The 27,828-nt window shown below is 52.6% G+C and overlaps 1 protein-coding gene across 1 annotated transcript; it reads right to left on the bottom strand.

Moving 5' to 3' along the window:
- Positions 1–9,659: 9,659 nt before the first annotated feature.
- Positions 9,660–22,211, bottom strand: LOC311201688 (hydrocephalus-inducing protein homolog; the record flags this gene model as incomplete). Its single annotated transcript, XM_084276117.1, has 7 exons — positions 9,660–9,783; positions 12,417–12,683; positions 14,095–14,296; positions 15,679–15,803; positions 18,636–18,835; positions 20,864–20,986; positions 22,122–22,211. The coding sequence occupies 7 exons, from the start codon at positions 22,209–22,211 to the stop codon at positions 9,660–9,662; spliced, it is 1,131 nt and encodes a 376-aa protein (XP_084132243.1).
- Between the last annotated feature and the right edge of the window lie 5,617 nt (positions 22,212–27,828).

Below are 27,828 nucleotides of genomic sequence, written 5' to 3'. Positions count from 1 at the left end.
GAGTGAGCAGCCAGACAGAGCATTTACTCCCAGAATCGGATCCGTAAAACTCCCCATGAACACCCCCCGTGGTTTGCAATACGGAAGAGCAGGTTGGCACCAAGGAGAAGCTGCAGTAAAAGCAGGGATGGATGAAATGGGGAGCTACAGCCCGATGCAAAGCCCTCTGATGCAGTTTTGTTAGCTGGATGTGATAGATGAGCCTTTGTTCAGTAAACCACATGTACCTTGAAACAGGTTGTAACGTTCTGATTTTGTAAGAATGATTGTGTAACGTATATTGTTAGTTGCTAACGAAGCATAGAACTGAGTTATAGGTAACTTAGTAGTGGAAACCATAGAAATTAAGTAGCCAATGAATGAACTTGCTGTTAAAGATGACCAAATATGGGAGAGGGGTCAACTAAGGGACAAGTGAGGAAGAGGAGCAACTTCATCCCATCGACCACTAGAAGGTAGAAGACGACCCCCTAACAACAACTGGCGCATGTGCAGAATAAGCCTCAGTGAAACAATCGGGACCCGGAACTAAAGGACTATAAAAACCTGAATTCGGAGAGGGACGGTGCGTGCCGTTGATAGAGCTGAGACTCTCCGGCCGCCCAGCGCTGTTTGCTTAATTGCCGCCTGCTAAATTAATAAAATTAAGTTTGTAACTGAATTAACTGGTTTCCGACTGGTGACTGGGAAACCCACGATAACAATTTGGTGCCGTGACTCGGATGGAGAACAACCGGACGTGAGCCTCTGAGCAGGGAGGCGCCCCGCTGTATCAGCGGCCCTGCCAGAGTATCCGCTCGGCTCTCCACCGACGAACCGAAATTCTCGGCAATAAGCAAAGAAAAGCCGGCAAAGCCCCTTAATCTTTGTGCACGAAGCCCCGGACGAAGACGCAGGACGCGTGAGTATAGGCCAGTTTACCGTTCGGTTGGGGCCAGGATTCCCGGGGTGGGAGAGGTACGAACCCCGAGAGGTGGGTAAGAGTACAGACCCCGGATGATGGGACAGAGGAAAAGCAGGCCCACTGTCACCATGGGTGGGGGAGATCCTGTGAATCTTTCCCCAGTACCCCGGAGTAGTCCATTGGGACTGATGATTAAGTATTGGGATGCTTACCCTTCTAGGCAGGGTAAGAGTAAAGTAAAGATGATACATTAATGTATGGAAGTCTGGGCAGGACAACCCATAAGGGGTGAATCTGTTCGCTGGTCCAGGTTTGGTTCCTTTGAGGATTGGGTATGTCAAGCTCTAAATTTGTGTGTAAATGAAAAGGAACCCTTTAGTTTAGAAGAAAGTGAATATGCAGCCCTTTGGATAATTTCTGAAACAAGGGCAAATTTATACACTTTAAGTGAAAGAGAACCCCTTACGAGAAGTGGCAATGGGGGGATGAGAAAATGTTTAAAGAAGACTAGAGGTGTCAAGAACTTTATTTGCTGGGGATAAGGAGTAAGACAGAGCCCCTGGTAAAACTGAAAGTATGTCCCCAGCAGTAAGAAATTGAGTTCCTCGTGGACTCAGGGACGGAAAGATCCACCATCCAAAGTTTACCCCCGGGGATGTAAAATTTCCTCGGAGACAGTACAGGTAATTGGCGCAAAAAGGAAACCCTTTGCAGTACCCGTGGTCAAGGAAATATTATTTGAAAGCAACTCCAAAATTGGCTTAGAATCATTGTTGCTGGTGCCTGAAGCCGACTATAATTTACTGAGATGAGACTTAATGGGTAAACTAGGAATTTCTTTGGAAATAAATAAAAAAACAATTACGAGTTAAATTATGCTCCCTTAAAGTCGAAGACAAAAAGCAAATTAACCCTGAGGTATGGTATACCCCAGAGACCACGGGAAGATTAAATATTAAACCTTTTGTGATTGTGATTAAGGACCCTGAGGTCCCGGTACAAATTAAACAATGCCCACTACCTGAGGAGGGTAGGAAGGGATTGAAACCAGAAATTAAAAGACTAACAACTTTTACGGGAATATGAGCCGGGCCAAGGAGTAACCCTCGTCCAGTATGTGGACGACTTGTTGTTGGTCGGAGAAGATGAGGAAACAATTAGACGGGAGAGTATTAAACTTTTAAACTTTTTAGGTTTACAGGGTTTAAAGGTGTTTAAACAAAAATTACAGTCTGTAGAAGAAGTAGTAAAGTACCTAGGACACAGACTCAGTAAAGGAACTAAGAAATTGGACTGTGAAAGGGTTAATGGAATACTCTCTATGCCTCTGCCCAGAAATAAATGACAAGTGTAACAATTATTGGGACTTTTTGGGCATTGTAGATAATGGGTTGAGAATTTTAGTGGAAAAGCAAAATTTTTATATGCTAAATTAGCTGACGATGGGTTGCTAAAGTGGACTCCAGAGGATGGAGAAAAATTGGAAACACTTAAGAGGGAACTGACAAATGCCCCCATGCTCAGTTTACCCGACTTGCGGAGACCCTTTTTCTTATTTGTTAATACAGAGGGAGGTGTCGCATACGGGGTATTGGCTCAGGAGTGGGCAGGAAGCAAAAACCTATAGCCTATCAAACTATTAGACCCGATTAGTAGGGGATGGCCCACTTGTCTGCAAATAATAGCAGCCACGGTACTATTGGTGGAGGAAGCTCTCAAAATTACCTTTGGAGGAGAGTTGAAAGTAATCAGGGGAATATTACAACAAAAAAGTGGACAAATGGATATTAATTGCTTCTCCAAAGTTGTCTCTAGAAACTACCTCTCTGCAGAATCCGGCCCAACTTTTATATCTTGAACCTTATTCACAGACTCAAAATATGCTTTTGGAATAGCTTATACATTTAGAAGGTTTGGGAATAGAGAGGGTTAACAAATTTACAAGGAAAAGACTAATCCATCAAGAGCTTACAAGCCATAAGGGGCCTTAAGAAAATTGCAGTGGTACGCTTGAGGGGACACCAGAAAGGGTTAACCCCGCAAATAAGAGCAAATAATTTAGCTGACCAAGAAGCTAAAAGAGCTGCTTTACTAATTCTGGAGACTAGGGACACAGATATATCGGATAAGAGGCAGAAAGAACTAAATCCACAGGTACCAAAATTCATACCAGAGGAGTAAGAAAAACTAATAAAGATGGGAATACAAAAGAATAGTTCAGGAACCTGAGAATTACCTGACAGCCAAGAGGTTTTTCCTAAAACAATGACCCTCAAAATTTTACAAAGCATACACAGCAGTACACACTGGGGCACTCAAGCCTTAATTGACCAATTTGTAATTAAGTATATGTGCATTGGTTTATATGATCTGGCTAAGCAAATTTTAAGGGGATGTATAACGCATCAAAGGGTCAATAGACAATATCTAAGAAAAATAAAGCAGCTGAATCCTGTATTTTCACAAAATGTTTTAACTAGTATTTTTAACAGTACTGCTGCCTACAACAAGAGTTTTCCTACTCCCAGGCACTGTGCCCCTCCCCTGTGCTGGCATCTTGCTGGTGCCAGTGTATCTGCGGGGTGGACTTGGCCAGGGAGATCACAGAGTTACAGCTGCGTGGTGGTGTGCTGACTTAGCAGGCAGCTCAGCTGCTTCCCCTGGCCGGTTCACCAAGCAAGCATGGAAGCTGCTTGCACTGGCTGAAGGGAAGCACAAGATGCACATGGAAAAAGCAGGAGGAAGAATCCTGGCCCATAGACCCTTTTCTAATACACAAATTGATTTTACCGATTCGACAACACGAACCACGGCCTGGGTGGAGGTTAAAATATTATTAGAAAAAAAAAAAAAAAAAATTACTCCCCGATGTGGGATTGTTGAAACTGTAGATTTGGAATTGAGTGACAACACCACACACCATGGCACCCACAAAGTTCTGGCAGAGTTGAAAGAATGAATGGAGAAATTAAAAAACAATTAACAAAATTAAAATTGGAAACAGGGGTGTCCTGGATTAGGTGTTTACCATTGGCTCTATTAAATATCTCAACACAGCCGAGAACTGATGTGGGTGTTTCTCCCTTTGAAATGTTATATGGGATGTCATATGACATGAGTAACCCAGGGAATCATCCGCGATTGGAGGATTCCCTAGTAGAAACTTATATAACACAGCTAATGGCAAGAAGAAAGGAGTTAATAAGAAAAGGAATATTGGCACAATGCCCCCCCCCCTTGGATATGGCGATACACAAGATACAACCCGGTGACAAAGTCCTGATAAAGACTTGGAAAGAAACTTCTTTAACACCTCAAAAGGGAGGGACCTTTTCTTGTCTTACAACAGATACAGCCATTAGGACTGCTGAGTGTGGATGGACACATGCCAGTCGAGTGAAGGGACCTATTTCGGATTCAACATTGCAAGAGCCATCCTGGAAGGTCACCAATTCTCCTGGAAGTCTCAGAATGACCCTAAAGAGATCTTGAACACCGATGTTCTTATACAGATAAGTGATGAAGGAGAAACTTGTAACTCTGAGTGTGTAAAAACTTTACAGTTAAGTGTGGAGTCAAACGTTGTAATTGTTATCTTTTTGTGTGTTTTATTTGTAAAATCTGCCAAGGACGGTGGTGGTCTCATTGTTATGAAGGAACCCCTCCTAGGGGAATTTATGGGAATAATTACACACAAAAATTGAAATTGACACAAGAAATATTTGAGTATAAAATAGCTTAAGGGGAAATTGAAAAATGGTCACCAAAGTGGTGGCATATATATAGGTTACCAGAATATTATTGTTTCCACCCAAACAAGCCTGTTCCTCTTTCAATAACTATTGTCCAGGTGTGTTGCCGGAGAGACCTAAGTGGAGTATGGTGCAGCTCCCCAGAGTAAAACGAATAACTGGGAGAAATTCAAACAAAGGTGCGCTAAGAGAAAAATCTCGGAGCCTCCTGAAGAATACCCCTGCTGCCGGGAAGATGGAACACCCCGTGACTCGAACCGAGCCGACGGGCGAGGCAGAGGTGTAAAAAACTGTGGAGGACGGAACCCCGAGATCAGAGTAATGCGCAAGCCTCGGAGGAGCTGCCCTAGTGCAAATCCCGGCTTAACACTGCCTCAGGAACACACCCACCTAGGAAAAGAAAAAGGGGGGGCTAGAGGGCAATAAATCGGATCAAGAAAAACCTTGTAGGAAATCGGAATACCACCACCCATCCTGGCTGATTATTTTAATTATTGTATGTATCTGGGAACAATTAATTAGACCATGTCAAGGACCCTTGTTAGGTGGGAGGATTTAAAGGTCCTTAAAGTTAATGTTAACGGAAAAATCCCTACGATCACGATCTGAGGTGGTGTTACAGAACAGGAGAGGTTTAGATCTCCTATTTTTAAAACAAGGGGGACTTTGTATAGCCTTAGGAGAAGAATGCTGTATTTATGCAGATCATACCGGCATTGTTAGAGATACTGTGGCTAAACTTAGGGAAGAGTTGGAAAAGAGATGACGAGAAAGAGAATCTCAACAAGGCTGGTATGAATCATGGTTTAACTCTTTCCCCGGTTGACTAAACTCTTACACTAAGCCACCGAAAATTATAATGGTTTACTGAACAAAATGGTGATAAAAAGAAAAAGGGGGGATTGTGATAGATGAGCCTTTGTTCAGTAAACCACATGTACCTTGAAACAGGTTGTAACGTTCTGATTTTGTAAGAATGATTGTGTAACGTATATTGTTAGTTGCTAACGAAGCATAGAACTGAGTTATAGGTAACTTAGTAGTGGAAACCATACAAATTAAGTAGCCAATGAATGAGCTTGCTGTTAAAGATGACCAAATATGGGAGAGGGGTCAACTAAGGGACAAGTGAGGAAGAGGAGCAACTTCATCCCATCGACCACTAGAAGGTAGAAGACGACCCCCTAACAACAACTGGCGCATGTGCAGAATAAGCCTCAGTGAAACAATCGGGACCCGGAACTAAAGGACTATAAAAACCTGAATTCGGAGAGGGACGGGGCGTGCCGTTGATAGAGCTGAGACTCTCCGGCCGCCCAGCGCTGTTTGCTTAATTGCCGCCTGCTAAATTAATAAAATTAAGTTTGTAACTGAATTAACTGGTTTCCGACTGGTGACTGGGAAACCCACGATAACACTGGAGCCTTACGGCATCTCCTGTTTCAGGGTGACCAGATGGAGCACGTGAAGGTTTGCAGCCCACTTGGCAGGAGCTGAGCCTGACACTGGCTGAGAAATCAGCAGAAGCCGTGTCTCACCTTCCCTAACGAACGGCGACGTCTCATTACTGCTCAAAAAGCTCTGACACCAGCTTTCCCTGCCGCACCAGTGGCATAACCCCACTCAGTGGGGATGTTCTGCAGAGGCAGGAGACCAGCCCAGGAGAAGACATCTGGTTTGGCTGGCCCATCTCGATAATGGCCCTTCCATCAATCCACAACTGATTTCCCATTAAAAACTTCACCTCATCTCAGTAAAAAGCCTTTTGTGAGGCAGAGATGGAGAACCAGAACCTGCATTTCAATGGAGCTCTGGATGCTCAGCCACCAGCGCTGCTGGCTCAGCAGAACTGGGCTTTCGGGGTGGGGGGACACAGGGAAGGAGCTCTGCGCAGAGCTATGGCTTGGGCATATTATGGGGTAGGTGATAACAAGGTGCCCTCCCAGCACTAATTAACATTTCACACTAAGGCTCAGGGGACTGAATGGCTCCTGTCCTCCCAACATTTATCCAGAGCAGCTTCAGGCTGGTTCACAGCTCCATCACCCTTCTCCCCCTCCAACGTCTCCCTTTTCCCCCAACCCCAGCGTCGCCCTTCTCCCCCTCCCAGGCACCGCCCTTCTTTCCCCCGCCAGCATCACCCTTTTTTCCCCATCTCCCATTCCCGGGGCATTTCAGGGACTGATACCCTCGCGGCCATTCTGCTGCCAAGGGTATCAGTCCTGCTTTTAACACCCTGAAGGCTGCTGCTGCAGAGGAACACACATTCTGGGTGCTCTGAGGTTCCAAGCGCCCCGTTTCGGTAACACATGGACCTCTCGGCCCACGGTCCAAGCCCAGGGCGCACTCACCGAAGGAGACGTCACCGAAGCAGAGGGCAGGCACATCGAAGTGGAGCGTTGGTCCAATGACGCAGCCACTGTGAGGACAGACAGACAAGGCACTGGCTGAGTTAGAGAACTGCAGAGCTTTCAGCTCTCCCTGCTGCTCGGGCGGGTAAGAGCCGGTGTCAGAACCACGGCGGGTTTCAAACCAGCCCCTCACACCCTTGCCCTCATTCAAGGGGACAGGAGGTGGCCAGCAGCTATCAGATGGGGCTTAGGGCACAGTGTCAGGCAGGATAGGGCAAAGCTATGCCCCCAAGTTGGCTCAATGAGGGGCCCCAAACAAGCGATGGCTCCGTGACTCAGTTTCCCCATCTCTAACGCATGGGTAGAGATGCCCACACAAAAGCGGACTCAATGGAGTAACCCTCCTCAGGTTCCCTTCTTCTCAGATGGAGCCAGCGTTTCCATTGAGTGGCTGAGCGTCTTCTCAGGAGATCTGGATCCACACAATTATCAGAATCCTAGGGAGCGCACAGACACCCACCAACCACAACAAGATCACCAACAATTCTACACAGGAATGTATCAGCTTCTCACTGCTGACACAGCCAAGAACAACACATCTTAAACCAAACACGGGGCCCTGAACCCACCACACCTCCTCTCCTGTCCCTAAAATCAGCTCCAAACTCTGAAACTCGCCATCACTGCCTGAAATCGGCCCTTGGAGCCACACACCATTCATGAATTCACCTCATGGCTGATGCCACCCGAGCCCAGCTCCACCTGGGGGGGAAACGCGGATGTTTTGGGAACGATCACATCTATGGCAGCATTAGTGGACTCGGGGGTTCTTGCTGAGTGGGAAGGATAACAAAGAACTGCTCAAACACTCATCCTTGTTCCCTTCTTCATAGCCCAGTGTCCCACCAGCCAGCTCACATCCAAATGGGAGTTGTTCTCCGCATGGGACTCAATCCAGCATTCAAAGCCTCCCGAGGAGCGGGGCGCTCAGCTCGAGCGGGTGGGTGGGTGTCTTGAAGCTCCAGTTGGTCACACCGACTCCCCGCTCTCTCTTCAAGCAATAAACTTCTTGTTCTGTTTTTACCGGTTTCTCTTGCCTCACTGGCAAAACCCACTGCAGATTCCTTTCATTTCTTGGCTACCTTGATCTAGCAGGAGGCTGCTGGCCAAGGAGGCACAGCCAGCCCCACAGCTTGCCTGCCTACACCACACTATCCCAACAGCCCATGGTTATGACCCACTGGGACAAGTTTATCCGCTGCTGAGAGCCTGAGAAAGGAGCTTTGACTCTCTTAGCAGCCTTTTCTCTTTCCCCTCCTCAGCTTGGTGCACATTATCTTCTGCACCAGCACCGGCCCACAGGATGATGCCCGAGTTCTTGCTGCAGAGAGCTCCCAGGCTCCTGCATCGGCGCTTTTCCAGCTGCAGGAAGGAGGCAGCACAGCACTCGCTGCACAGGAGCTGGGAGGACACCTTGTCCCAACACAGGAGTGCGAGGGATGACACTGAGCCTGCTGCTACCCAGGTTGGGTGGATTCTTAACAGAGGATTATAAAACACAAAATCACCCAGGCTGGCCTGTTGCTCAAGGGTCTCCAAAGTGCTTTTGGCCTCGCTGTGCCTTCACGTGGGACATCACAGACCCATCCCAGACCCATCTACAGCCCATCACGCGCCTGCCGCAACCCAAAGGGGGAAGGAGCTACCAGCTCCTGGTACCCACCCTGGGCAGCAGGCATCTCCACACCTTTCCAGTTAAACTTTTCCCAGCATGGGTAGTCACTTCCAGACCCAGGATCATCACACTGGGGTGTCAAAGGCTCACGATAGGAACCTGTCGCTGCCAAACTCCGTGCCAAGAGTGTCCTGGAAAGCTCCACCAAGAAGGCCAAGGTGCTTCCCACAGGCACCCAAGTCTTTCAGAGTTAAACAGGGTATATTGAGGGCGTAGGAAGGAAGGAAGGTCATCACCCCTGGGTTGCAAGGTTCAAACTGGAGCCAAGGTTAAAGGCTCTCAGCTCGTAACCTAGCATCCCCATGCCAAGACCTCCCACAACACCTTTTTCTCTCTGCTTCACCAGAAAATGAGGCAGGTGGGAGATCACTACCCAGAGATAACTCCAGAGGTGCCCACCAAGCTCCTGTAACCTCCCCACTCACCTGATAGACAAGGTCACGGGCTCAGGGGATCCATTCACATTGAACTTGAATTCTTCTGTGAACTTCCCCAGGATGGTGGAACTGAAGGAGATCTGGATGACCTGGAGATCGTCTGGCAAAATCTCCCCCTCGCTGGGGAGAAAGGTGAAGCAGGAGCCCAGAGCTGTAGCTGGAGGAACCAAGCTGAAGGCAGCTTGGATGAGTCCTTTGTTAAACAGCACCACCTGCAGCAGGAAGGCAAAATGGAAACACAGAAGGACATTTCCTTTAGAGAAGACCCATTTGCTTTCTAATTCAACAATGAACACCTGCAAGGCAGAAGGCAAAGGAAATACAACGGGACAAGTTCTGCCTTTGGGTTTTTTCCAGGCAAAGCAGTGATAACTCCATAGAACCTCTGCCTTTGTCCAGCTGGCACAGAACTGCCCTGCTCACAACTCCTGAGCTGCCAGAAATCCCACAAGGAGCCAGCAGGCTCCAGCCCAAGCCCTGCTAGCTCTCACAGCTCACCTCGTACTTGTGTGCTGCTCCCATGAAGACATCCCCGATGTCCAGACGCTCAAAGCTGGAGCGCAGCTGAGGCCCTATGCCTTCCCCTTGGATGCACAGGGGCAGCCTGGTCTCACGGCCTGGGGAGAGAATTCAATGTCAGAACAGCAATTCCCTCTGATCCCGCATTTTCCAGGCTCTAGCCTCCGACTTGGGGCTGGCAGAGATCAGCCCAGGAAGATCCAGGGAAAGGTACAGGACCCTTCCCTTGGCAGATATGCCTTTGGGCTGCTTTCTCCTTTCTGACCAAACCCTTGGGCTGCTTTCTAATTGAGCCATCACTTTGCACCCTGAAACAATCACACAATCATTAAGGCTGGAAAAGACCTCCAAGATCATCCAGCCCAACCATCCCCCCACCACCTCTATTACTCACTAAACCATGTCCCTAAGTACCTCATCCAACCTTTCCTGAGGGACGGTGACTCCACCACCTCCCTGGGCAGCCCCTTCCAATGCCCAATGGCTCTTTTGGAGAAGAAATTTCTCCTCCTTTCTAACCCGAACCTCCCCTGGCACAACTTGCAGCCATTCCCTCTCGTCCTCTCGCTACTTAGCTGTGAGAAGAGGCTGAGCCCCAGCTCCCCACAGCCTCCTTTCAGGGAGCTAGAGAGAGCAATAACGTCTCCCCTCCGCCTCCTCTTCTCCAGGCTGAACGCCCCCAGCTCCCTCAGCCGCTCCTCAGAGGATTTGCCCTCCAGCCCCTTCCCCAGCCCCACTGCCCTTCTCTAGACACGCTCCAGGACCTCCATGTCCTTCTTGGAGTCAGGTGCCCAAACTGAACACAGGATTTGGGGTGATGCTGAGTTTCCAACGCCACCTCTGAATCTCTTCCCATGTGCTAAGATGAGCTTTGAAATCCACTCAAGGAAGGTGTAAAGCTCAGGAAAACACAACCCAAGACAAAAATCTGCTGTTTATACTCATGCAGCTCAGCACCACCTGCACCCAACATACAGCTCCACACCTGGGTGCTCCAGGGCTCGCCACCTGCAGCAGCATCTAACCACCACAGGGCTTTAGGATGTCTAGGGAGAAGCAACTCCCCAAATTCCCACCATAATACCTCAGCCAGGCTCCTCCCCACCACGGGCAAGAGCAGGAGGGGACAGGAGCCGTACCTGAGATGTCGCAGTAGAACTTTTGTTGATACACTCTGGCTTCTTCAGGCTTAAAGGTCACACTAATTTCAGCTGAACAATTTGGCCAAATCTCTCCCTCCTAAAACAGAAGCAGACAGCAAACCATTTATCTTCAAACGTCACATCCCTTCGTTCCAACCGTGGCCCCATGAGCCGATATTTAGAGCACCAGGGAAGAGGAAAGAGCCAGTAACACTGATCAACAATATTTATAAGGGAGTTTGGAAGCAGCTACAAAAAACTTTCCCAGTCCCTGACCTTTACTGGCACCTGGGAGAGGCATTTTCTTAAATTAGGGCTATAGCGGAGCAACCAGCCCAGCTCACACTCCAGCGAGTCCAGCAGGATCGCTTCAGAGGTGCTGGCCAGTCACGGACTCACAGACCGTTAGGAGCTGAAAGGGACCTCCAAAGCTCATCCAGTCCCACCCCCTGCCAGAGCAGGGTCACACATGGTAAATCCTACAGGAATGCATCCAGGGGGGCTTCAATGTCTCCAGAGAAGGAGACTCCCCAGCCTCTCTGGGCAGCCTGTTCCAGGGCTCCATCACCCTCACAGTGACAAAATTCCGGGGGCTGAATTTGCCCTCCTTCCCACAGAGGAGCGCTTCGCTCTTCGGGTCAGCATCTCAACTGACATGGTCCCACACCCTGCGTTAGCCCTGTGCAAGGTGTGCCTTTACATGTAAGGCTCCATCCCTCTGAACGTGGTCAGGACACTTGGGCAGCTCTTCATTTATAGCCCTGGGAGCAAAGCCCAGCTTTAGGCTCCCGGTGCCCATCACGAGTTGGGAAACGCTTTTTGCCACCAGCTCTCCCGGCCCCACCAGAAACCCAATGTTTCCTCCCAGCACATCAAGCAGGGATCTGCTGAGTGACCTCATTCAGGGAGGAAGAGGAGGAGGAAGAAGAGAAAGGGAGCTTTCAAAGCTCTCACTTACCGCTGGCTCAATGCTGAAGATCCCGTCGGAGGAAAGCAGGGATTCTCCTTGCACCTTGGCACTCTGGTCGGGGATGCTGCAGAAGAGGAGGCGGGAAAGGTGATCTTGTGTCCTGGGGTCTTACACAAGTGAGCAGCCCTCAGGAGAGCGACCTAGCTCAAAGCTGCTGCCACAACCAATGGGGAATCCATCTCCATCCTCAAACTGGCTTCTCCTACCCCCAGGATGCTCAGGGGAGGCAGAGGAGGATGAGGAGCACCAGGGCAGCGTATCACCAGGCAGGGCATTAGACCCCTGCTCTGGGCTGCAGGTTCCCAGCATCACTGTCTTCTCTTCCCTTTCAGACCCGCAGGTGTAAGGAACAACCACAGCCCCTCTGCTCCCCACCCCGCCTCCACCAGAGGATCCCAGGGCTCCGGCATTCAGGCACCACAGCATCCCAGTGAAATCAGTGGGTAGGTGCAGAAATACAGAGGCTGTGAGAAAGGAAGCCTAACATCACCTGATGAAGACGTCAGGACTGGCACCTCTGAGCCCAAACCCTTCAACCTGGCCCTAAACCACCTGCTTTTTTCCTTTTCCCCTTCTCCTTAGAGCTCTGACACAGTTAATCCTCACTTGGGAGTAGTTGCCAAAATCATCCCGGACTTGAAGGATGACAAGCCAGAGATGGGAAGGGAGCAGAACTTCCGAGCGGGTGCACTGCTGTCCCCCTTCACGCTCCAGTCCCACAGCCACGAGGAACCAGCAGCTGACAACTCAGGGAGGGGGGAAGCAGACGGCTCCGTATGCAGCACATCGAGGCCGCGGGGTAGAAACCACACGGCGATCGTCACCCGGCTCAATTCAAACACAACTGGAAAGGAAACGCAGTCCTGGCCGTTCCTGGCTGCACACAGACAGAGCCTGGGGCGAGTGCCCTCACCAGCACCAAAACTCCTTGCGTTGGCCAGCTCCCCGTAGAGCGCAAGGGCAGACGTTCCTCCACGGCTGACCTGCAACGCTGCACGTTTAGCGGGGGCTGCCAGCCCGAGATGAGCGACCCTCAACTCAACCTCCATCAGCAGACAGGAATTCCACCCTTACATCCCAGAGAGTCCTGCAGGACAAACCTCTGGATAGAGCTTCCAATGACCCAGGTCTTCTTGGGGCACAAACTGGGGTCCTGTGTTGCTTTCTCCCATGAAAACATCCTCCCTGATCCAAGACCTCAACAGCTCCTCTGACAGCAGGTCAGCGGCCCTGGAGCTACGACCATCCCCAAACATCCTGGGAAGTGTCTAGGGGACAAGCTGGCAGGAGATCAAATCTAATTGGGGAAAAAGATGGCTTCTGAGGGGCAGAGCATCACTCAGGGCCCAGTCTGAGACAGGCAGGTGGGGAGAGGGGGCACTTCCCTGGACTATTCCTTTACCAAGAGGAGGTCATGAGGTTTTCTTTTAACACACTGAGCTCACACACAAGTCACACACTGTGCAATTAAAAAGAGGTAACAGTGGAAAACTACTTTTGGCCTTCAAGGCATTTCTCACCTAATTCCCTTCACCTTTATTTGCTCAGAAGCCCTCACAAAGCCTCCAGTTTGTGGCAGGTTCCTCATCAGCTCCACGGTCACGCTAACTCCTACATCCACCCCACTCTGAGAAAGGATTCCCAAATCACCCAAGCTTTGAAGTGCAATCTCCCATCCCTCATTCCACCTCCCGGGCTCCGAGTGTGTCTCTGCCACCTGAGAGAGGCCTTTCAAAGCTTCCCCAAAGACGTCCTTTGAAGATCCAGCCCCATCTCTCACCACCATGAAGACAGGGGGTTCTGAAGCCCAAATGCACTTCCAAGTCCCATGCTGCCCTACCTTCCTTCCCTGCAGACCCTTCCACCTACAAACTCTCCCCAGGCTCGAAGGAAAGGCAGAAACACCCCGTGCTGGAAACCTGGACAGCCCAAACCTATTCAGGAGATGGCCTCATCCTCCTGGGCCAATGAAGCTTCACAGACTCTCTGCAGCCCGGGAGCCACTGGCTCTCAGCAGTCTGCAGCTCCCACAAACACCAGAGCTCGCTCTCAGAGGAAATCCACTCACTGCAATCAAGCTTTCCTCCCCAAAACATCACCCTCAGCCAGAGGGTGGATGGAACTGGGATGGGAAGCACCCAGCTCCATTACCCTAAAGCCCAGGGACACCCACCCTGATGCTGTGGATGGCTGACTTGTCCTAAAAGCACCAACCCCCCTCGAGGCCAGACGGTAGCGTTCCCCTTGGGCAGGGTACCTAACCAAAGGCATCTTTGAAACGGACCTTCTCTCCCGCTGATCCTCCTCCTCCTGCGTGCCACAAGCCTTCCACTGGAAGCGGGCGATGATGTCACTGCGGTTGTGGATGGCCACGCATCTGCGCTTCGACAGCGTGAGGTAGGTCTTCTCAATGGTCACAGGCTCCTCATCCAGACAGATGTTGACGTCTACAGCCACTCCATGAAGGTGTGTGTTCATGTCTTCACCTGGAAGAAAGCAAAGGGGACTCTTTACTCCTCTCACTTGCCGATGGAAGTACGAGGAACGCAGCGAGCCTCAGCTCACAGAAGAAAGGGCTACAGCTTTTATTACCCCTCATTCCCAGGGGAGTCCCACCTCAGCCACAGCTCACACGGCATCTCCTCCAGGCCCACCACAAGTGTCAAGTCTCTCCCAGTCTCTCACTGATCCCCCCCAAAAGATGCCTGCAGCGTGTGGGCCAGAAAAGAAGGTGGCAGAGCAAGGAGCAAAGCGACAGCCCATGGCAGGATGGGATGCAGACAAGAGCTTCCCTGTGTTGTAGAAGCAGTGCCCGTACTCCTGGATCAGGACAGTCTGAAGAGCTGCCACTTCAATCCACCCAATATCGGGCAGAGGGAGAACTGTGACTTCCTCTACATTTGCTCAAGCAGGGACAGGGACAGGCTTGTCCCAGTTGCAGCAAACATTAAGCATCACTGCAGAAACCCAACCCCATGTAAGCTGGCGAGGAACCAGCTGCTTCAGTGAGAACAAGACTCAGGTTTTTCAAGAAAGCCACGAAGATCCTGACAGAAGCTGTTTCACATCTCACCTTCTCCTTGAGTTTTCCCCCCCTCAACTTGTTCTTAAAGCCACTTATGAAGCTGATGGCACTTCGGTGGCACCTCGGACCCTCGTAAAGATTTCCTACCTGTCTCTTCCTGACAAATCCCAGGAGCCCCCATGTCCTGGCTGCTTTAGTCCTGATGTTGTCAAGAGTGGGATTTAGAGGGCGGCGTAGAAAAAGGGGCTGGAGCAAGACCACGGGGAAGCGGCATATGGGACAGAGGTGTGTAAGGGACAGTGGGCATGTGACAGCATCCCATAGAGACACACACCCCCCCACACACGTTACGCTTACAGGACCAAATCCAGCACTGGTTCGGAATGGAACATCACACGCGCGTACGCACGCGGTCACCCAGATTCAAGGTTCATCCTTCCTCCACCCAGCAGCTCCCAGGAAAACAGATTCCCAAAGCATTCTCCTTCCTGTTGAGGGGGATGCACTCTAACAGCCCCCAAACACCAGCTGGTTTTCACTTTTCTTGGAGGTAAAGCTGGGGGATAGCACCCAGCAAGGGAATTTGGGTGCTTGGGACAATAGGCAATGATGGCAGATGACTGTCACAGGGGTGTGGGGTGCTGGCTACTGTGCTGACAGCAGGGAACACCCGGGGATGGGCCAGGACACCAGACAGACAGAATAAGGACAGACTCAGCCTTTGCCCTTCTAAGCACCAAAATACACAGAGGTTTTGAAACAAAAGGGTTTACAAGTAGATTGCAAAGGAAGTTCAGCCTTGTTCTGCTTTGAAGGACGCAGACCTGCAGATAGGACACTCACCTGTGTCGTAGTGAACTATCAGGGAACCGCAATAATCCCCAGACTTCAGCGGGTGGAAGTCCACTCTTACTTGCATGGCCTCACCGATGCCGAGCGTACCGCTGGAGCGATCGACAGAGAAAGGGCTGCAACAGAGACACACACACTCATCAGGACTGTGGTGGGAGCTCTGGGGGCTCTTTTGCAGTCTAGTTCCCGGCAGCTCGCTTGTGTGAGGAGCAAACAAGCAGCTGGCAGCAGCAACCCAGAACACAGGGGGTCAGAAACACGGCTGGCTACCCTCGCTCTCCGAAGTCCAGAGGGTATGAAATGACTTCATCCCCCCCAGATTCTGCAGCCAGGCTCCAGTCTGGACCATACCATCAGAGAATGGGTTTTGAAGAGCCCAGAGCAGGTAAGAGGTGTTTGCATGCACAGCTTGACCCTGATGTCCCTGGGACATCCGGTTTTTTTCTGCCACCTATAAACCTGCTACTCCTGAAAGACAGGAGAGAAGGTTTGGAGGGGGGTTAATAGCTCCTTTTCTTCTGGCATGCTTTTACTACATCCAGCTGTCCGTTTGCTTTGTTGCACAATGTCTGAAGTTTCGCAGGGCCTGATCTCCCAGCAGCACCTTGCAGTCCCCAACTCCTATAACCTCATCTAGGCACACCAACCCAGGAGACTCCTTCACACCAGGACCTGCTGAAATCTTGCCCATTACGGCCCTTCAGCAAGAGAGCAACACTAGACCTGTAAGCACTCTGATAATTATCTACCTTGGTATTTAGGGCTTGCTTACTCTCACCAGGGGTCAAGCTTCCCCATCTTGACAGAAGTGGGCTCAAGTTATGTCCCACGAGGATACCAAGGGCCATCATACTCCTGACATAATGCAGAAAGGCAGCTGACAAGTGAAAGAAGCTGGCAAGTCTGTGACACAGGCCCTCAAAGCACCACGTTGGCTTCTCTGCTGCAGCCACATGCTCAGTAAACACAGCGTGCAAGGAGGCTGCACTATACTGCGAGTCCCGGGCTACCTTCATCTTCTAACAGCCAAGCTTTCTTTGGTCTACTGCTGCCTTAATTGGCATCCTAAAACCAGTTGAGTTGGGGAGAACCTAGTTCATTAAAAGCTACCTCCAGCCCCAAGGCAGACAGCAAAGTTACTGGGGACTGAAATGCCCCACCCTGTCCACCCAGACCTACAGCAGGGAAAACCCCACCAAACCCAAAGGCTTAACCTTTGCACATGCTACTTTGTGGCAGCAGTAGAACAGCCAAAGTCAAGCAGCGTAACCATCCCAGCAAACCCAGTCCCTCAGGACAAAGCATCCCAGACTGCACTGAAAAATCCCAGGTACACTCAGCACCTCCCAAGCCCAACCTTCCCTTCCCCCCTTTTCCTACACCTCCGCCCTAATTTCAGAACCTCGGGTGGTCTTTGTGCATCCCCACACCTCCCTGTAGTGTATGGGTACCACAGGGGATCGCTAAGCGCGATCCCCTCTGTCCCTGGAGCACAGCAGAGCACAACGTCCATCGCCGCAGGAAAAGGCAGCGCTGCGCCTTGTCTGCTCCCAGACACCATTTTCATCTTAAACCTATTGGAATGACATTTCTCTCTGCCAATGTCACGGAGAAGGAACTCATTCTCCTGCCTGAACCACAACAGCAATGGGAAGAGACTTACTGGATTTATCCTCCTGGGATTTTTATTCCCAAGCGCTGCGGTTAGGGGCTGGGCACGGCCCTGCTGCGGAGGGAGGGCAGGCACAGAGCACACTGAAGAATGGGCAGTGCTGGGGGGGCTGGCTGGGGTTTTTTCATGAAAAAGCAGTCAAATCATGGCCAAAATGCGACCACGTTTTCTGGAAGCTATCGAAGATGCTGAATTGGCCCCACACATTCACTGACGAGCTCCTCTCTGGAGCAAAAAGCAGAACAGAAAACAGCCAAGTCCTCGGACAAACGATGACCGGGCAGGGAACATCACCAGGATGTGACCAGATGCACGAGCTGAGCTCTCAGTACTGTGAGGAACAGTTAAGGATGGGAGATGGGCTGCAAAAGCACCCTAATGGGGAGAGCAGAAAGTTCTACGCTTGGTGCCAGGGAAGGGAACCCACAGAGGGGAGGCAAAGACAAGTGGCACAAGCAGGACAGCAGATTGGGCAACGGTGGCACCTGAGTTGGATTGTGAATGGGCAAGAGCCTGAGTTTGCTCAGGCCAGAAAAGAGAAGTTGCATCAACTAAACCACAAGTTCAACCTGCACAGATAAAACATAGAGGATACAGGCCCATCAGCTGGCCTCTACATGCTCAGATGAATCTCTCATTCCCTTCTACCCCACTGCTGTCCTCCTCCTCTCTCACATGTGCCTGTACCTGTGTTGTGGCTTTGCATGGCTGGGTTCTGCTGGAGAAGGGGGAGATCTGCAGGGGTGCCTTCTGCAAGAAGCAACCAGAAGCTCTCTGAAGCCCCACGGAGCAAACCCCAGCCAACTCAAGGCTGGAGTCGCTGCTGACCAAGGCAGAGCCCATCAGGGATGGTCACAGTGCCTCAGAATCACAGTTAGAGGGAAAAAAACCACCAAGAAGCTGCTTTTTGCCCCCAGAGACAGGAGTGAGATGATGTGAGGAACTGTGCAGACACCAAGGCCAGGGAAGAAGGAGCAGGGAGGGATGATGAGGTGTTTCAGGCACCACAGAGAAAGATTCCCCTGCAGTCTGTGGGGAAGACCATGGTGAAGCAGGCTGTCCCCCTGCAGCTCATGGATGGCAGGGAGCAGAGATCCCATCTATAGCTGTGGAGGATCCCACGCTGCAGTGCCTGGGGACACCTGAAGGACACTGTGACTCTGGGGGAAGCCCGTGTCGGAGCAAGCTCCTGGCAGTGAAACTTGCTGCTCTAGAGCTCTAGAAGAAAAACACCCACACACACCTTTTGTTGGGCAAATGAAGTGAGGTCCCTTACCTCTGAGTGCTGATGGAGTAGCGGGCCTCCCGGTTACCAATGTTGCGAACCAGCAGAGTCTTCTGGCTGCTGTATTTGACTGGACAGGTGGAGAAGTCCAGGTGGAGGGGGAAGCCCAGGACCGCCCGGGCACCAATACCTCGGATCCGCACAATGAAGTGTCCCCTGTCTGTGACACAGGTGATCGGCTGGGAGTAATCCTGAGGGGAAGGAACAAATCACGGTACGTTCAGTCCCCGGAGGAAGGAAAACCGCTGCTTCCCACCACTAACAGGAGCCTTTGGGAATGGAACAGCACTTCTTTCTGTAACGACCTTTCCCTCCAGCAGCACCACTGGGACAGGGCTGGTACCCTGCAGAGAGGAAACCCCCCTGCTGATCCAGCTGCCTCCTCAGTGAGCTGGCAGAACCAGACCAAGTCACTTGATAGCTTGATGCCGAAGCACCACAACAGAGTAATCCCACGGAAGGGATTGCAGCAGATCAAGGACCTGCTTCCAGCACCGCTCCGCATCCGGTTATGCCACGGCACCAACTCCATCCCAGTGACCCCACTTGAAGCTTGGTGGGGGATGCTCAGGTACACTGTTGGATGGACTTTGCCACCAGCCGTTGGTGAAATCACAGAATCACAAGGTTGGAGAAGACCTTTAAGATCATCGAGTCCAACTGTTCCTGTCCTGTGCTAAACCATATCCCATAGTACCTGATCTGCCCTTTTTTCAAACACACCCAGGGACGGTGACTCAACCCCCTCCCTGGCAGCCTGTCCCAGGCCCTCACAACTCCTTACCGAGATGACTGTTTTAACATCAAGGGAGGCAGAGATCTCCCACCCCTTTCCACAGCATCGCAAGGACAAGGCTGGGGACACCCATCCTCCCAAAGCTGATCCACCTCCCCAGCCCCGAGCCAGCTCTGCTCCATACCCAAGCTATTCCTGAGAGATTCCTGACAGGTACTGAAGGGCACCAACAATTCCAGCCCTGCCCTCAGCGCAGCCTCTTCCAGCTCCTCCCAGGCCCTGAGAGCTCTCGCTGCACATCTAACCTCTGACTTCCCTTTCACCTCAGCCCAGCCCTGGGGGAGGCAGGGGACAGCTCTGCTCTCTCTGCTGCACACTGTGGCACAGCCGATGCCTTGCTAATGCCTCTGAAGTTTCCAGAAGGGACTGGGTGCCTTCCTGAAGCTGGTGCTCTCAGGCCCACAGGCGGGAGGCACGGGGACAGCCCTACCAGAGCCAAGCATGCTATTCTCAGCCCTGGGCTGGTTCAGCAAGGAGCCAGACAGCCATTGCCCTGTCCCCCAGGCAGAGGCATTCCTCAGAGATAAGTCCTCACAGCCTCGTCTCCCCTCTTCCAGCTGCACTGTGCCCACCCGAAAGACAGAGGCAGGTCTCCCACTTGTCCCCAGACACCATGGTGACACTGCAGCCAGTAGCTGCAGCTCGCTGCCAGTTCTGCCTGCACTCATCTGACACATTCCCAACCTCCCGTGCTGTCCCAGGCAATCCCTCACCCGTTCCTTACGGGTCTCTCACTGTCCCCCCCAGTAACCCCCTGTCTGGGTGGTGTCATACCCACTGGTCCTGTGGAAGCAGCAGCTTTAAGCACCCATCCAAGCAAGTGTTACTCCAGATAAAACACATCCCCCCCACTCTGCCCAGGGGGACTTCCCTGGCAAGACCCTGAAGCCTGCAACCCTCACACCCTTCTGAACGCTCACGCTCCTCCTTCCAAGCCAAAGCATTAACAAATCGGCTTCATTAAGCCCTGAGCAGGTACCGCAGGGTCTACGGCCTTCCAAGGTCCACTCTGCCACTGCTGAGGGTGTCACGGCCCTGAGGGTTTGCTGTGACTACACCAAAGCAAGGAAGGAGGAGGTTAGTTCAGAGGGAGGATGGAAAACGGCAAGCTCCTGCCCTTGTGTCCCACCCCAGCCTTCCCCCAGTACCATCCCTTTGGTGATAGCAACTCAACTCCAGCAGAACTCGGTCGGGGGTTATTGATCCTGGATTAGCACCAGATGTTGCTTCAACATCATCCCGGGGGGAAATATGTTTTCCCTTTTCCCCAACAGAAGGAACTCGACCAGCAGCAGCGGTTTCAAAGGACAGCAGGACCTTGTCACCGAGGTATTTAGAGAAGCTGGGGGCAAGCCTGCCACCAGCACACACCTCCTTCAAACATCACATCAAACGGCAAGGAAAAGGGCAGGAAAAGGTCTACCTCATGACAGGAGCTTTCACTCGCATCTAGAGGCGGGAGAATCCGGGACCGCCTCAGCTCCCGGGTGCTGGCCATCCTCTGCGCCTTGGTGACAGACTTCTCCAGGAAGGCAGAGGGTGTCCACTGAAACACAAAACACCAACAAGAGCTGCAGAAACACCTCTCTTCAGAAAGGCTTTTCTTGTTCAAGCACCACTGATAAACCATTTGTCACCACAGCCACTAGGATAGTCCTGGAAGTCCCCAAAGTTCCCCACTGAAATATTTAACATCAGTCAATGAATGATGGAGAGCGGAACACGCGCTCTACCCAAGCGGCTCTGTCCCCTGCGCTTCTCCTTCGTCCTCTCATGTGACACGTTTGAGGATTTCTGCTCTTCGGGCATTTGTTTCCCCTTTAGCTTTGCAGGATTCAGGCAGTGACCTTTGAAAGGAGTGGGGAGGAGTCATCAGAAACCCCCTAACTCCATCCTCGCACAATGCTCACAACCAGCCGGCGTGTGGAGATGTCACTGCCGGCTGAATCACAGGAGAGCAGAAAAGCAGCGCTGTGCCAAGACCGAGGTGGAGCTGGCTGGGTCCAAGCTTTAGTTATCTTTTTAATTAGCCCTTGTTTTCTCTCTGTTCTGGCCTCACAGCCCCCTCCACAGAAGCATACAGATACCACCTCCATGAGGTTACCTCCAGGAAAGGGAGCCTTGGCCAGCAAAAGGCACATTCATGGATGGGGAGGAGGAACTGCCCCAACTCCACAGCTGTTTCAAGGGCTGGATCTGCACTCAACCCAGGATGACACACATGACAAAACTGGTTTGGACCCCATTCTAGCTGGGACTGGACACATCTCTCAAGTCTTCAGGCAGAGTCTGAGCAGCCCCACCACATCCCCAGCTGCTGGGAGGGCAGGGATGGTCAGAGCAGCGCCTGCAAGGACGCTTCCATGACAGAAGATACTGCTGCCCTCACCAAGAGGATGGGTAGAAGCACCCCAATGCTTCAGCTACTCCAGTGCACTGCCCAGGACATCCCGTTAACTGGGTTCCAGCAGCACATTCAGACAAGACTCGGGACTTTCAGCCCACACTCCATCTCCCACCGCACCTTGATGGCCACCTCCAACACAAGTATGGCAGCAAAGAGATGGGGTGGTGGTGTGTACCTTCACAGTGTGGCTAAACAGGAGGGGCAGGCAGAGGAGGGACGCAGGGCAGGTTTCCAGCCTCACCACAGCTCCTATCTGGCCACAGCAGGTACTTACAGTGACATACTTCTTCTTTGGAGACGTTACTACTCTGCGCTGGAATATTCCAGAGAGCTCACTAGATCGATGAACGTTCTTAGTAGCCATGTCTCAGCTAATCTGGAAGGAGAAACAATGGTACTTTGAAAATCCAGGAAGAGCAGCTGACCCCAGGTGACTTTGTGCCCGACCTTATCACCTGCTCAGGGTTATTACACCAACCTCCAGCCCGGGGACCGCGGCTGCCCCGAGCGTGAACAAGATCAGACCAGACCCCTTCCCACTTCGCCAGCCCAACGCCCACCCTCCGTGCCAGGAGCTTTGTTGTGTTTCTAACTAACGCAGCACAGAGTTCAATGCTCTGATGAAGAACTAGAGTCTCCAGGCTCAGTCGGTTGGTTTGAGCTACAGAAATTATCCAGCAAATATGACTCCTTCCAGGCATGAAATTCCCACAGCGCCCAAGAGCATTTCTCCCGGGAGAACAAGGGCCCTAATTTTCACTTATTAACACTCACACTCGAGGCTCTCTACAGGCATTCGAGGCTGTAACAGCAGAAAGAAAACCATGAAGACATTAAAGGAACAACAGCAATGAGCTCAAACATAAACACCACGTCTGTGCAAGCAGGGCTGCTAAAGACTTGATCCTAACAGCAGTTCTTCTCCAGCACCCCCACCCCACAAGGACTGCGGGTTGACCGCTCCATGGCCGGCTTTTAGGTCCAACACTGAGGCTTAAGGTCCAAACACCCAAAAGCCCGTGAACAAGAAGAGGAGGGCAGCACCAGCAGCCTCCATCCCCTCCACTCCTGCCCCAGGGCCTGGATGCGGCCACAGCTGCATCCCATGGGGGGGCAGACCTTGGCCTGGGAAAGCTGCTCTCATGGGGAGCACAGCGGGGCAGCTGCAGGGGGGGGTGCAGATGGAGGGGACGGGCCCCGACACAAAATGCTGCCGCCTCCTCTAGCCCGGCACGAGAGCCCCCCCTTCGCTCCTTAGGCAGCCCCTCCCCCCTGAAATCCCGCCCTCCCTCCCAAACACAGCGCCTCCTTGCAGGGAAGCCTACCCGGCAGCAGGGTGAGCACCAGGGCCTGACACAGTTCGGGCGGCACCCAGCTCACACCCCACACCCCCACCCCGGGCACGCTGTGCCACTCACCCCAACCGCTCCAGCCCCCAGCCCCGGCGCTCCGCCCGCCCCCGCCCCTCCCGAGCCCGCACCTCCGGAACGCGGCCACCGCCCCAAAAACACGGCCTTGGGCACCGCAATCTCCCCCCTCCCGCTCCCGGGGGGGCCTGGGGACACTCACACGCCGGAGCGCGGCCACCAGCCGGGCTGCTGCCGTTGGCAATGAAGCAACGGACACACACATTCCCGTGGCAACGGCGGGACGCCAGCAAGGCCCCTGCGGCAGCGCCCGGACAGCCCCGCCTGCGGGCCCGGCCAGCCCCGGGCAGAGCTGACCAAGCGCCGCACCTCGCCGGGGAGTTACTACCCGCTCACTCCTGACCCGGCACCGGGGAAACCGGCGGCACGGCCGCGGGGGAGATGCCGCTTGGTGATAGCTCAGAGCCCAGTTCAACCAGCTCACTGCCTTGCCGGCATCTCCTGACCCCCAGCTCGGCTCTCCGCACAGCCTGGCACCCACATGCAAACCACAAGCCACAGGCTCTGACACTCAGCACTTCCCACTTTCTGCTTCCCACCAGCTCCAGCACCCTCCAAGCGATGTCAGAGCCTCAAGTGCCTCCTGCCTGCCCCACCCGTACACTGCAAGCAGCTCCTCTTGCAGGAGTGCAGACGGGTGGCTGAATCCTGCTTTACTATACACAATAAATCCTCCTCCTTCAGCAGCAATAAGGCACCTCTCTCCAGAGTAACTGGTTCATTTGCCTTTCTATTGCACTTTGCTGGGAGAGCCAGAGAGGAGATCTGCTAAAAGGGAGAATCAGGATGCTCCTGAACACTTTTCTTCACCTAAATCATCTTGCCCTGTTCAGGCTTAAGTAGCACGATCATGTTTCTTGCTTAGAAATCACCTGCTTAGCTGCAAGTACCATATAAACAGCATCTCACGGGAGCCAGGAAAGGAGAAGAATTTCCAGGACTAATCTCTTGCCCCTCCAGCCCACCACTAAGTGGCTGAGAGCTTTCTAAATCAAGCCTTGCTCCCCAGGAAGCCTCACCTGGCACCTTTATACTCCAGCCCCTCTCGTCTTTTTATCACTTCGGTACTGCCATCCCACAATTTATTGTAAAAGCTCCACCACAGCAGAGATAATTAACAGGAGCCTCGTGTTACACCTTCCCCTTCCTTCTTTCCATAAACTCAAGCTCTCAGCTGATGGCGAGGCGGGCAAGGAGGACCAGGCTCCCTTCCAAGGGCCTGCCAGAGCTCCACGTGCTGTGAATTTAGAGCCACAGCTCCCGACGTCAGCACTTAGAGCACTACTTTCCCTCTCCCAGCACCTCATCTCTGCTATCTTGGGCTTCCCAACTTGCATCAACCCTTCCCCCCCACTATGTACTCTTTTTCCTGCATCGGGACCACGTTTCATTGTGGTTGGCAACACATCAGAGCTTCCAGGCAGCGAGAGACCTTGGAGTGGAAAAGCAGGAGACAAAAGGACTATTACCGGGTCCCCAGGTCGGGAGCAAGTGGCCTCAGCGGGGTCAGAGCTGGCTCTGCTGGGCCGAGGAGCACGTTAGCGAAGCGCTGCCATTCTGTAGTGGATCCTGTCAGGATCTGAGCCAAAGCTCATGGAACTCATAGGCAGGCACAGGCTATCAGGCTGTTTCCACGGGCAGTATCTCACCCTACCCAAAGCAAACGCTTGGACCCACAGCAGCCTGCAGCTAAAAGCACGAGGTGACAAGTCCGCGCTGCCCAGGGGCTCTCTGCATGTGCACAGCAGCCACGGCTCTGCTGCCACACAAGGATTTGGTCATCTACCCGTGAACCACACACCCAAGCTGGAACATGGGGCACTGCCAGCATCCCTGAAAGCCATCCTCTCTCCCTTTCTGAACCACATCCCAACTTCTGTGGCATCAATTCACGGTGCACAGCTGTGCTGTGTCCACATCCTGACCACTGCTGTCACCCACAGACCTCTGCTATCAGCCAGCTCACCCAAGATGCTCCCGCAAACCCCAATCCAAGTCAAACTCTTTTAATCTCAACCTGCAAAAACCTTCTCAGCAAGAGTTCCGCGCATCCCTGCCCAGTTCTCACAAGGGGGTTTGAATCTCTGGCAAAACCAACAGCATTTTAATTGAAAAGGTGCCAAACTAGAGACAGCCAAACAGCCAAAAGCAGCGGCAGGAGCATCACCCCAGCCTCACCTCGGCAGGCTCCAGCCTCATACCCACTTACCCAGCACACACACACATTCCTGGCTGCCAGAACAGACAACAGGCCCTATTTCCTGGCTTACTGCTGTCCTCCTCCAGGACTGCAGTAACCCTGAGGTGTCACAGACACTTCACCCAGTTCCTCCCCACCCTTCAGGCTCTGAATCCCTCATTTACACATCGCAACGCTGAGGTTTAAGGTCCAAACACCCAAAAGCCCGTGAACAAGAAGAGGAGGGCAGCACCAGCAGCCTCCATCCCCTCCACTCCTGCCCCAGGGCCTGGATGCGGCCACAGCTGCATCCCATGGGGGGGCAGACCTTGGCCTGGGAAGTCTGCTCTCATGGGGAGCACAGCGGGGCAGCTGGAGGGTGGGGTGCAGCAGGAGGGGACGGGCCCCGACACAAAATGCTGCCGCCTCCTCTAGCCCAGCACGAGAGCCCCCCCTTCGCTCCTTAGGCAGCCCCTCCCCCCTGAAATCCCGCCCTCCCTCCCAAACACAGCGCCTCCTTGCAGGGAAGCCTACCCGGCAGCAGGGTGAGCACCAGGGCCTGACACAGTTCGGGCGGCACCCAGCTCACACCCCACACCCCCACCCCGGGCACGCTGTGCCACTCACCCCAACCGCTCCAGCCCCCAGCCCCGGCGCTCCGCCCGCCCCCGCCCCTCCCGAGCCCGCACCTCCGGAACGCGGCCACCGCCCCAAAAACACGGCCTTGGGCACCGCAATCTCCCCCCTCCCGCTCCCGGGGGGGCCTGGGGACACTCACACGCCGGAGCGCGGCCACCAGCTGGGCTGCTGCTGTTGGCAATGAAGCAACGGACACACACGTTCCCGTGGCAACGGCGGGACGCCAGCAAGGCCCCTGCGGCAGCGCCCGGACAGCCCCGCCTGCGGGCCCGGCCAGCCCCGGGCAGAGCTGACCAAGCGCCGCACCTCGCCGGGGAGTTACTACCCGCTCACTCCTCACCCGGCACCGGGGAAACCGGCGGCACGGGCGCGGGGGAGATGCTTTGGGCCAGGGGCTCGCCTGGCACAGCAAGCGTGTGCTGAAGCGGCCCCTGCCCACCCTCCCAGATTACCTGGGTGCAGCGGGGGAACGGAGCACCCACGGCAGACAGTCCTCCACCAACTCTGGAACCTGAGTCCTTTCCCACAGCGCTTCAGCTCTGCCCCAGCTGTACAGTGAACTCTTTCTGCAAAGCTGGTTAGGAATGATATCCTTAAAAACATGCCAGTGCTGTCAGCAAGTTCAGCCCAGCCCCTGTGCCTTCAAACCAATGGTGTCCTCACACCAGGACACGATACAGCTGTTTCTCAAGGCTTTAGTATTTCCTTCCTCAGCTTCTCTTTTGCTTGTGCTTCCTGCAGGTTTTACAGAGGGGGATTTTTAAGGATGGGTGAACTGATTCTGTATGAATTGGGCTCACTCTCCGTAACATTTTTAGCAGAATCCATCCCTCAATCCAATTCTTTGCCCTGTACACACTGAGGAAAATGAGATGCCTTTAAGGTATCATATATCCATAAAGAACATTAGTAATGCAGGGAGGTAGATCCGCTTCATTTGAAGATTAGGGCCTAAATTTAGATTTGTTCCCCAATGAAAAGGGTTTTGTGGCCTTGATTTCAATAGCTGTTTCAATCCAAAACTAACACAGGAGTTCATGGTTTGATTTGGAACCTAATGATAGCTAGAAGCTAAACCTCCAGCCTTTAGTAGAAATGCATGGCAGAAATTCCTTGCATGCCTGACTTTGGTCTCTGCCCATCCCTTCTGTGAGCTCTTCATTTCACTAAATTCCCCCTGATTCATGGCATGTCACTCCTAAGGCCAAGCTGTCCCCAGGTAATGTAAAAACATAGGAATATGTGTTACACTTGCATAGCTTATGAGCAGATCTTCTGAAGCACGCAAAGCCCAAGGGCTCAGTTCTTTAAGGCATTCTGGTTTAATTATATATTGAGTGGAATGATCTGTCCCTTATATATGTGTGTAGCCTCATAAAGGAAAATGATAGTGAGTTTGCGTCCAAAGCAGCCCCGACCAACTTCCCTTATCCAGCTAAAACAACCCCACAAGCCTGCACTGGTATCAAGTAAAACCCAGAAAATTGTTAGCCCACTCTCCTCTGTTGAAATCGTTACCAGCTTTGGGCTAGATGCCTCCTATGTTTGGTCACCTTTGTCTTCAGTCAACATTGCCAAGTCTCTTTGCTGTTCTTCTCGATCCCCTGGAAGAATACTGGGGACTGTCTGGAGAAGTGACTCAATCTGCTCTTCTGTTAGACTTTCCTCACTTTCTTCTCCCATCTGCAGGTCAAAAAACAATAGATTGTTATTCAATCCATACTTCCTTCCTCAGC

The sequence above is a fragment of the Gallinula chloropus genome (genome assembly GCF_964237585.1).
Source record: "Gallinula chloropus genome assembly, chromosome: 28".
NCBI lineage: Eukaryota > Metazoa > Chordata > Aves > Gruiformes > Rallidae > Gallinula > Gallinula chloropus.
This window is presented reverse-complemented; position numbering and strand designations above follow the sequence as displayed.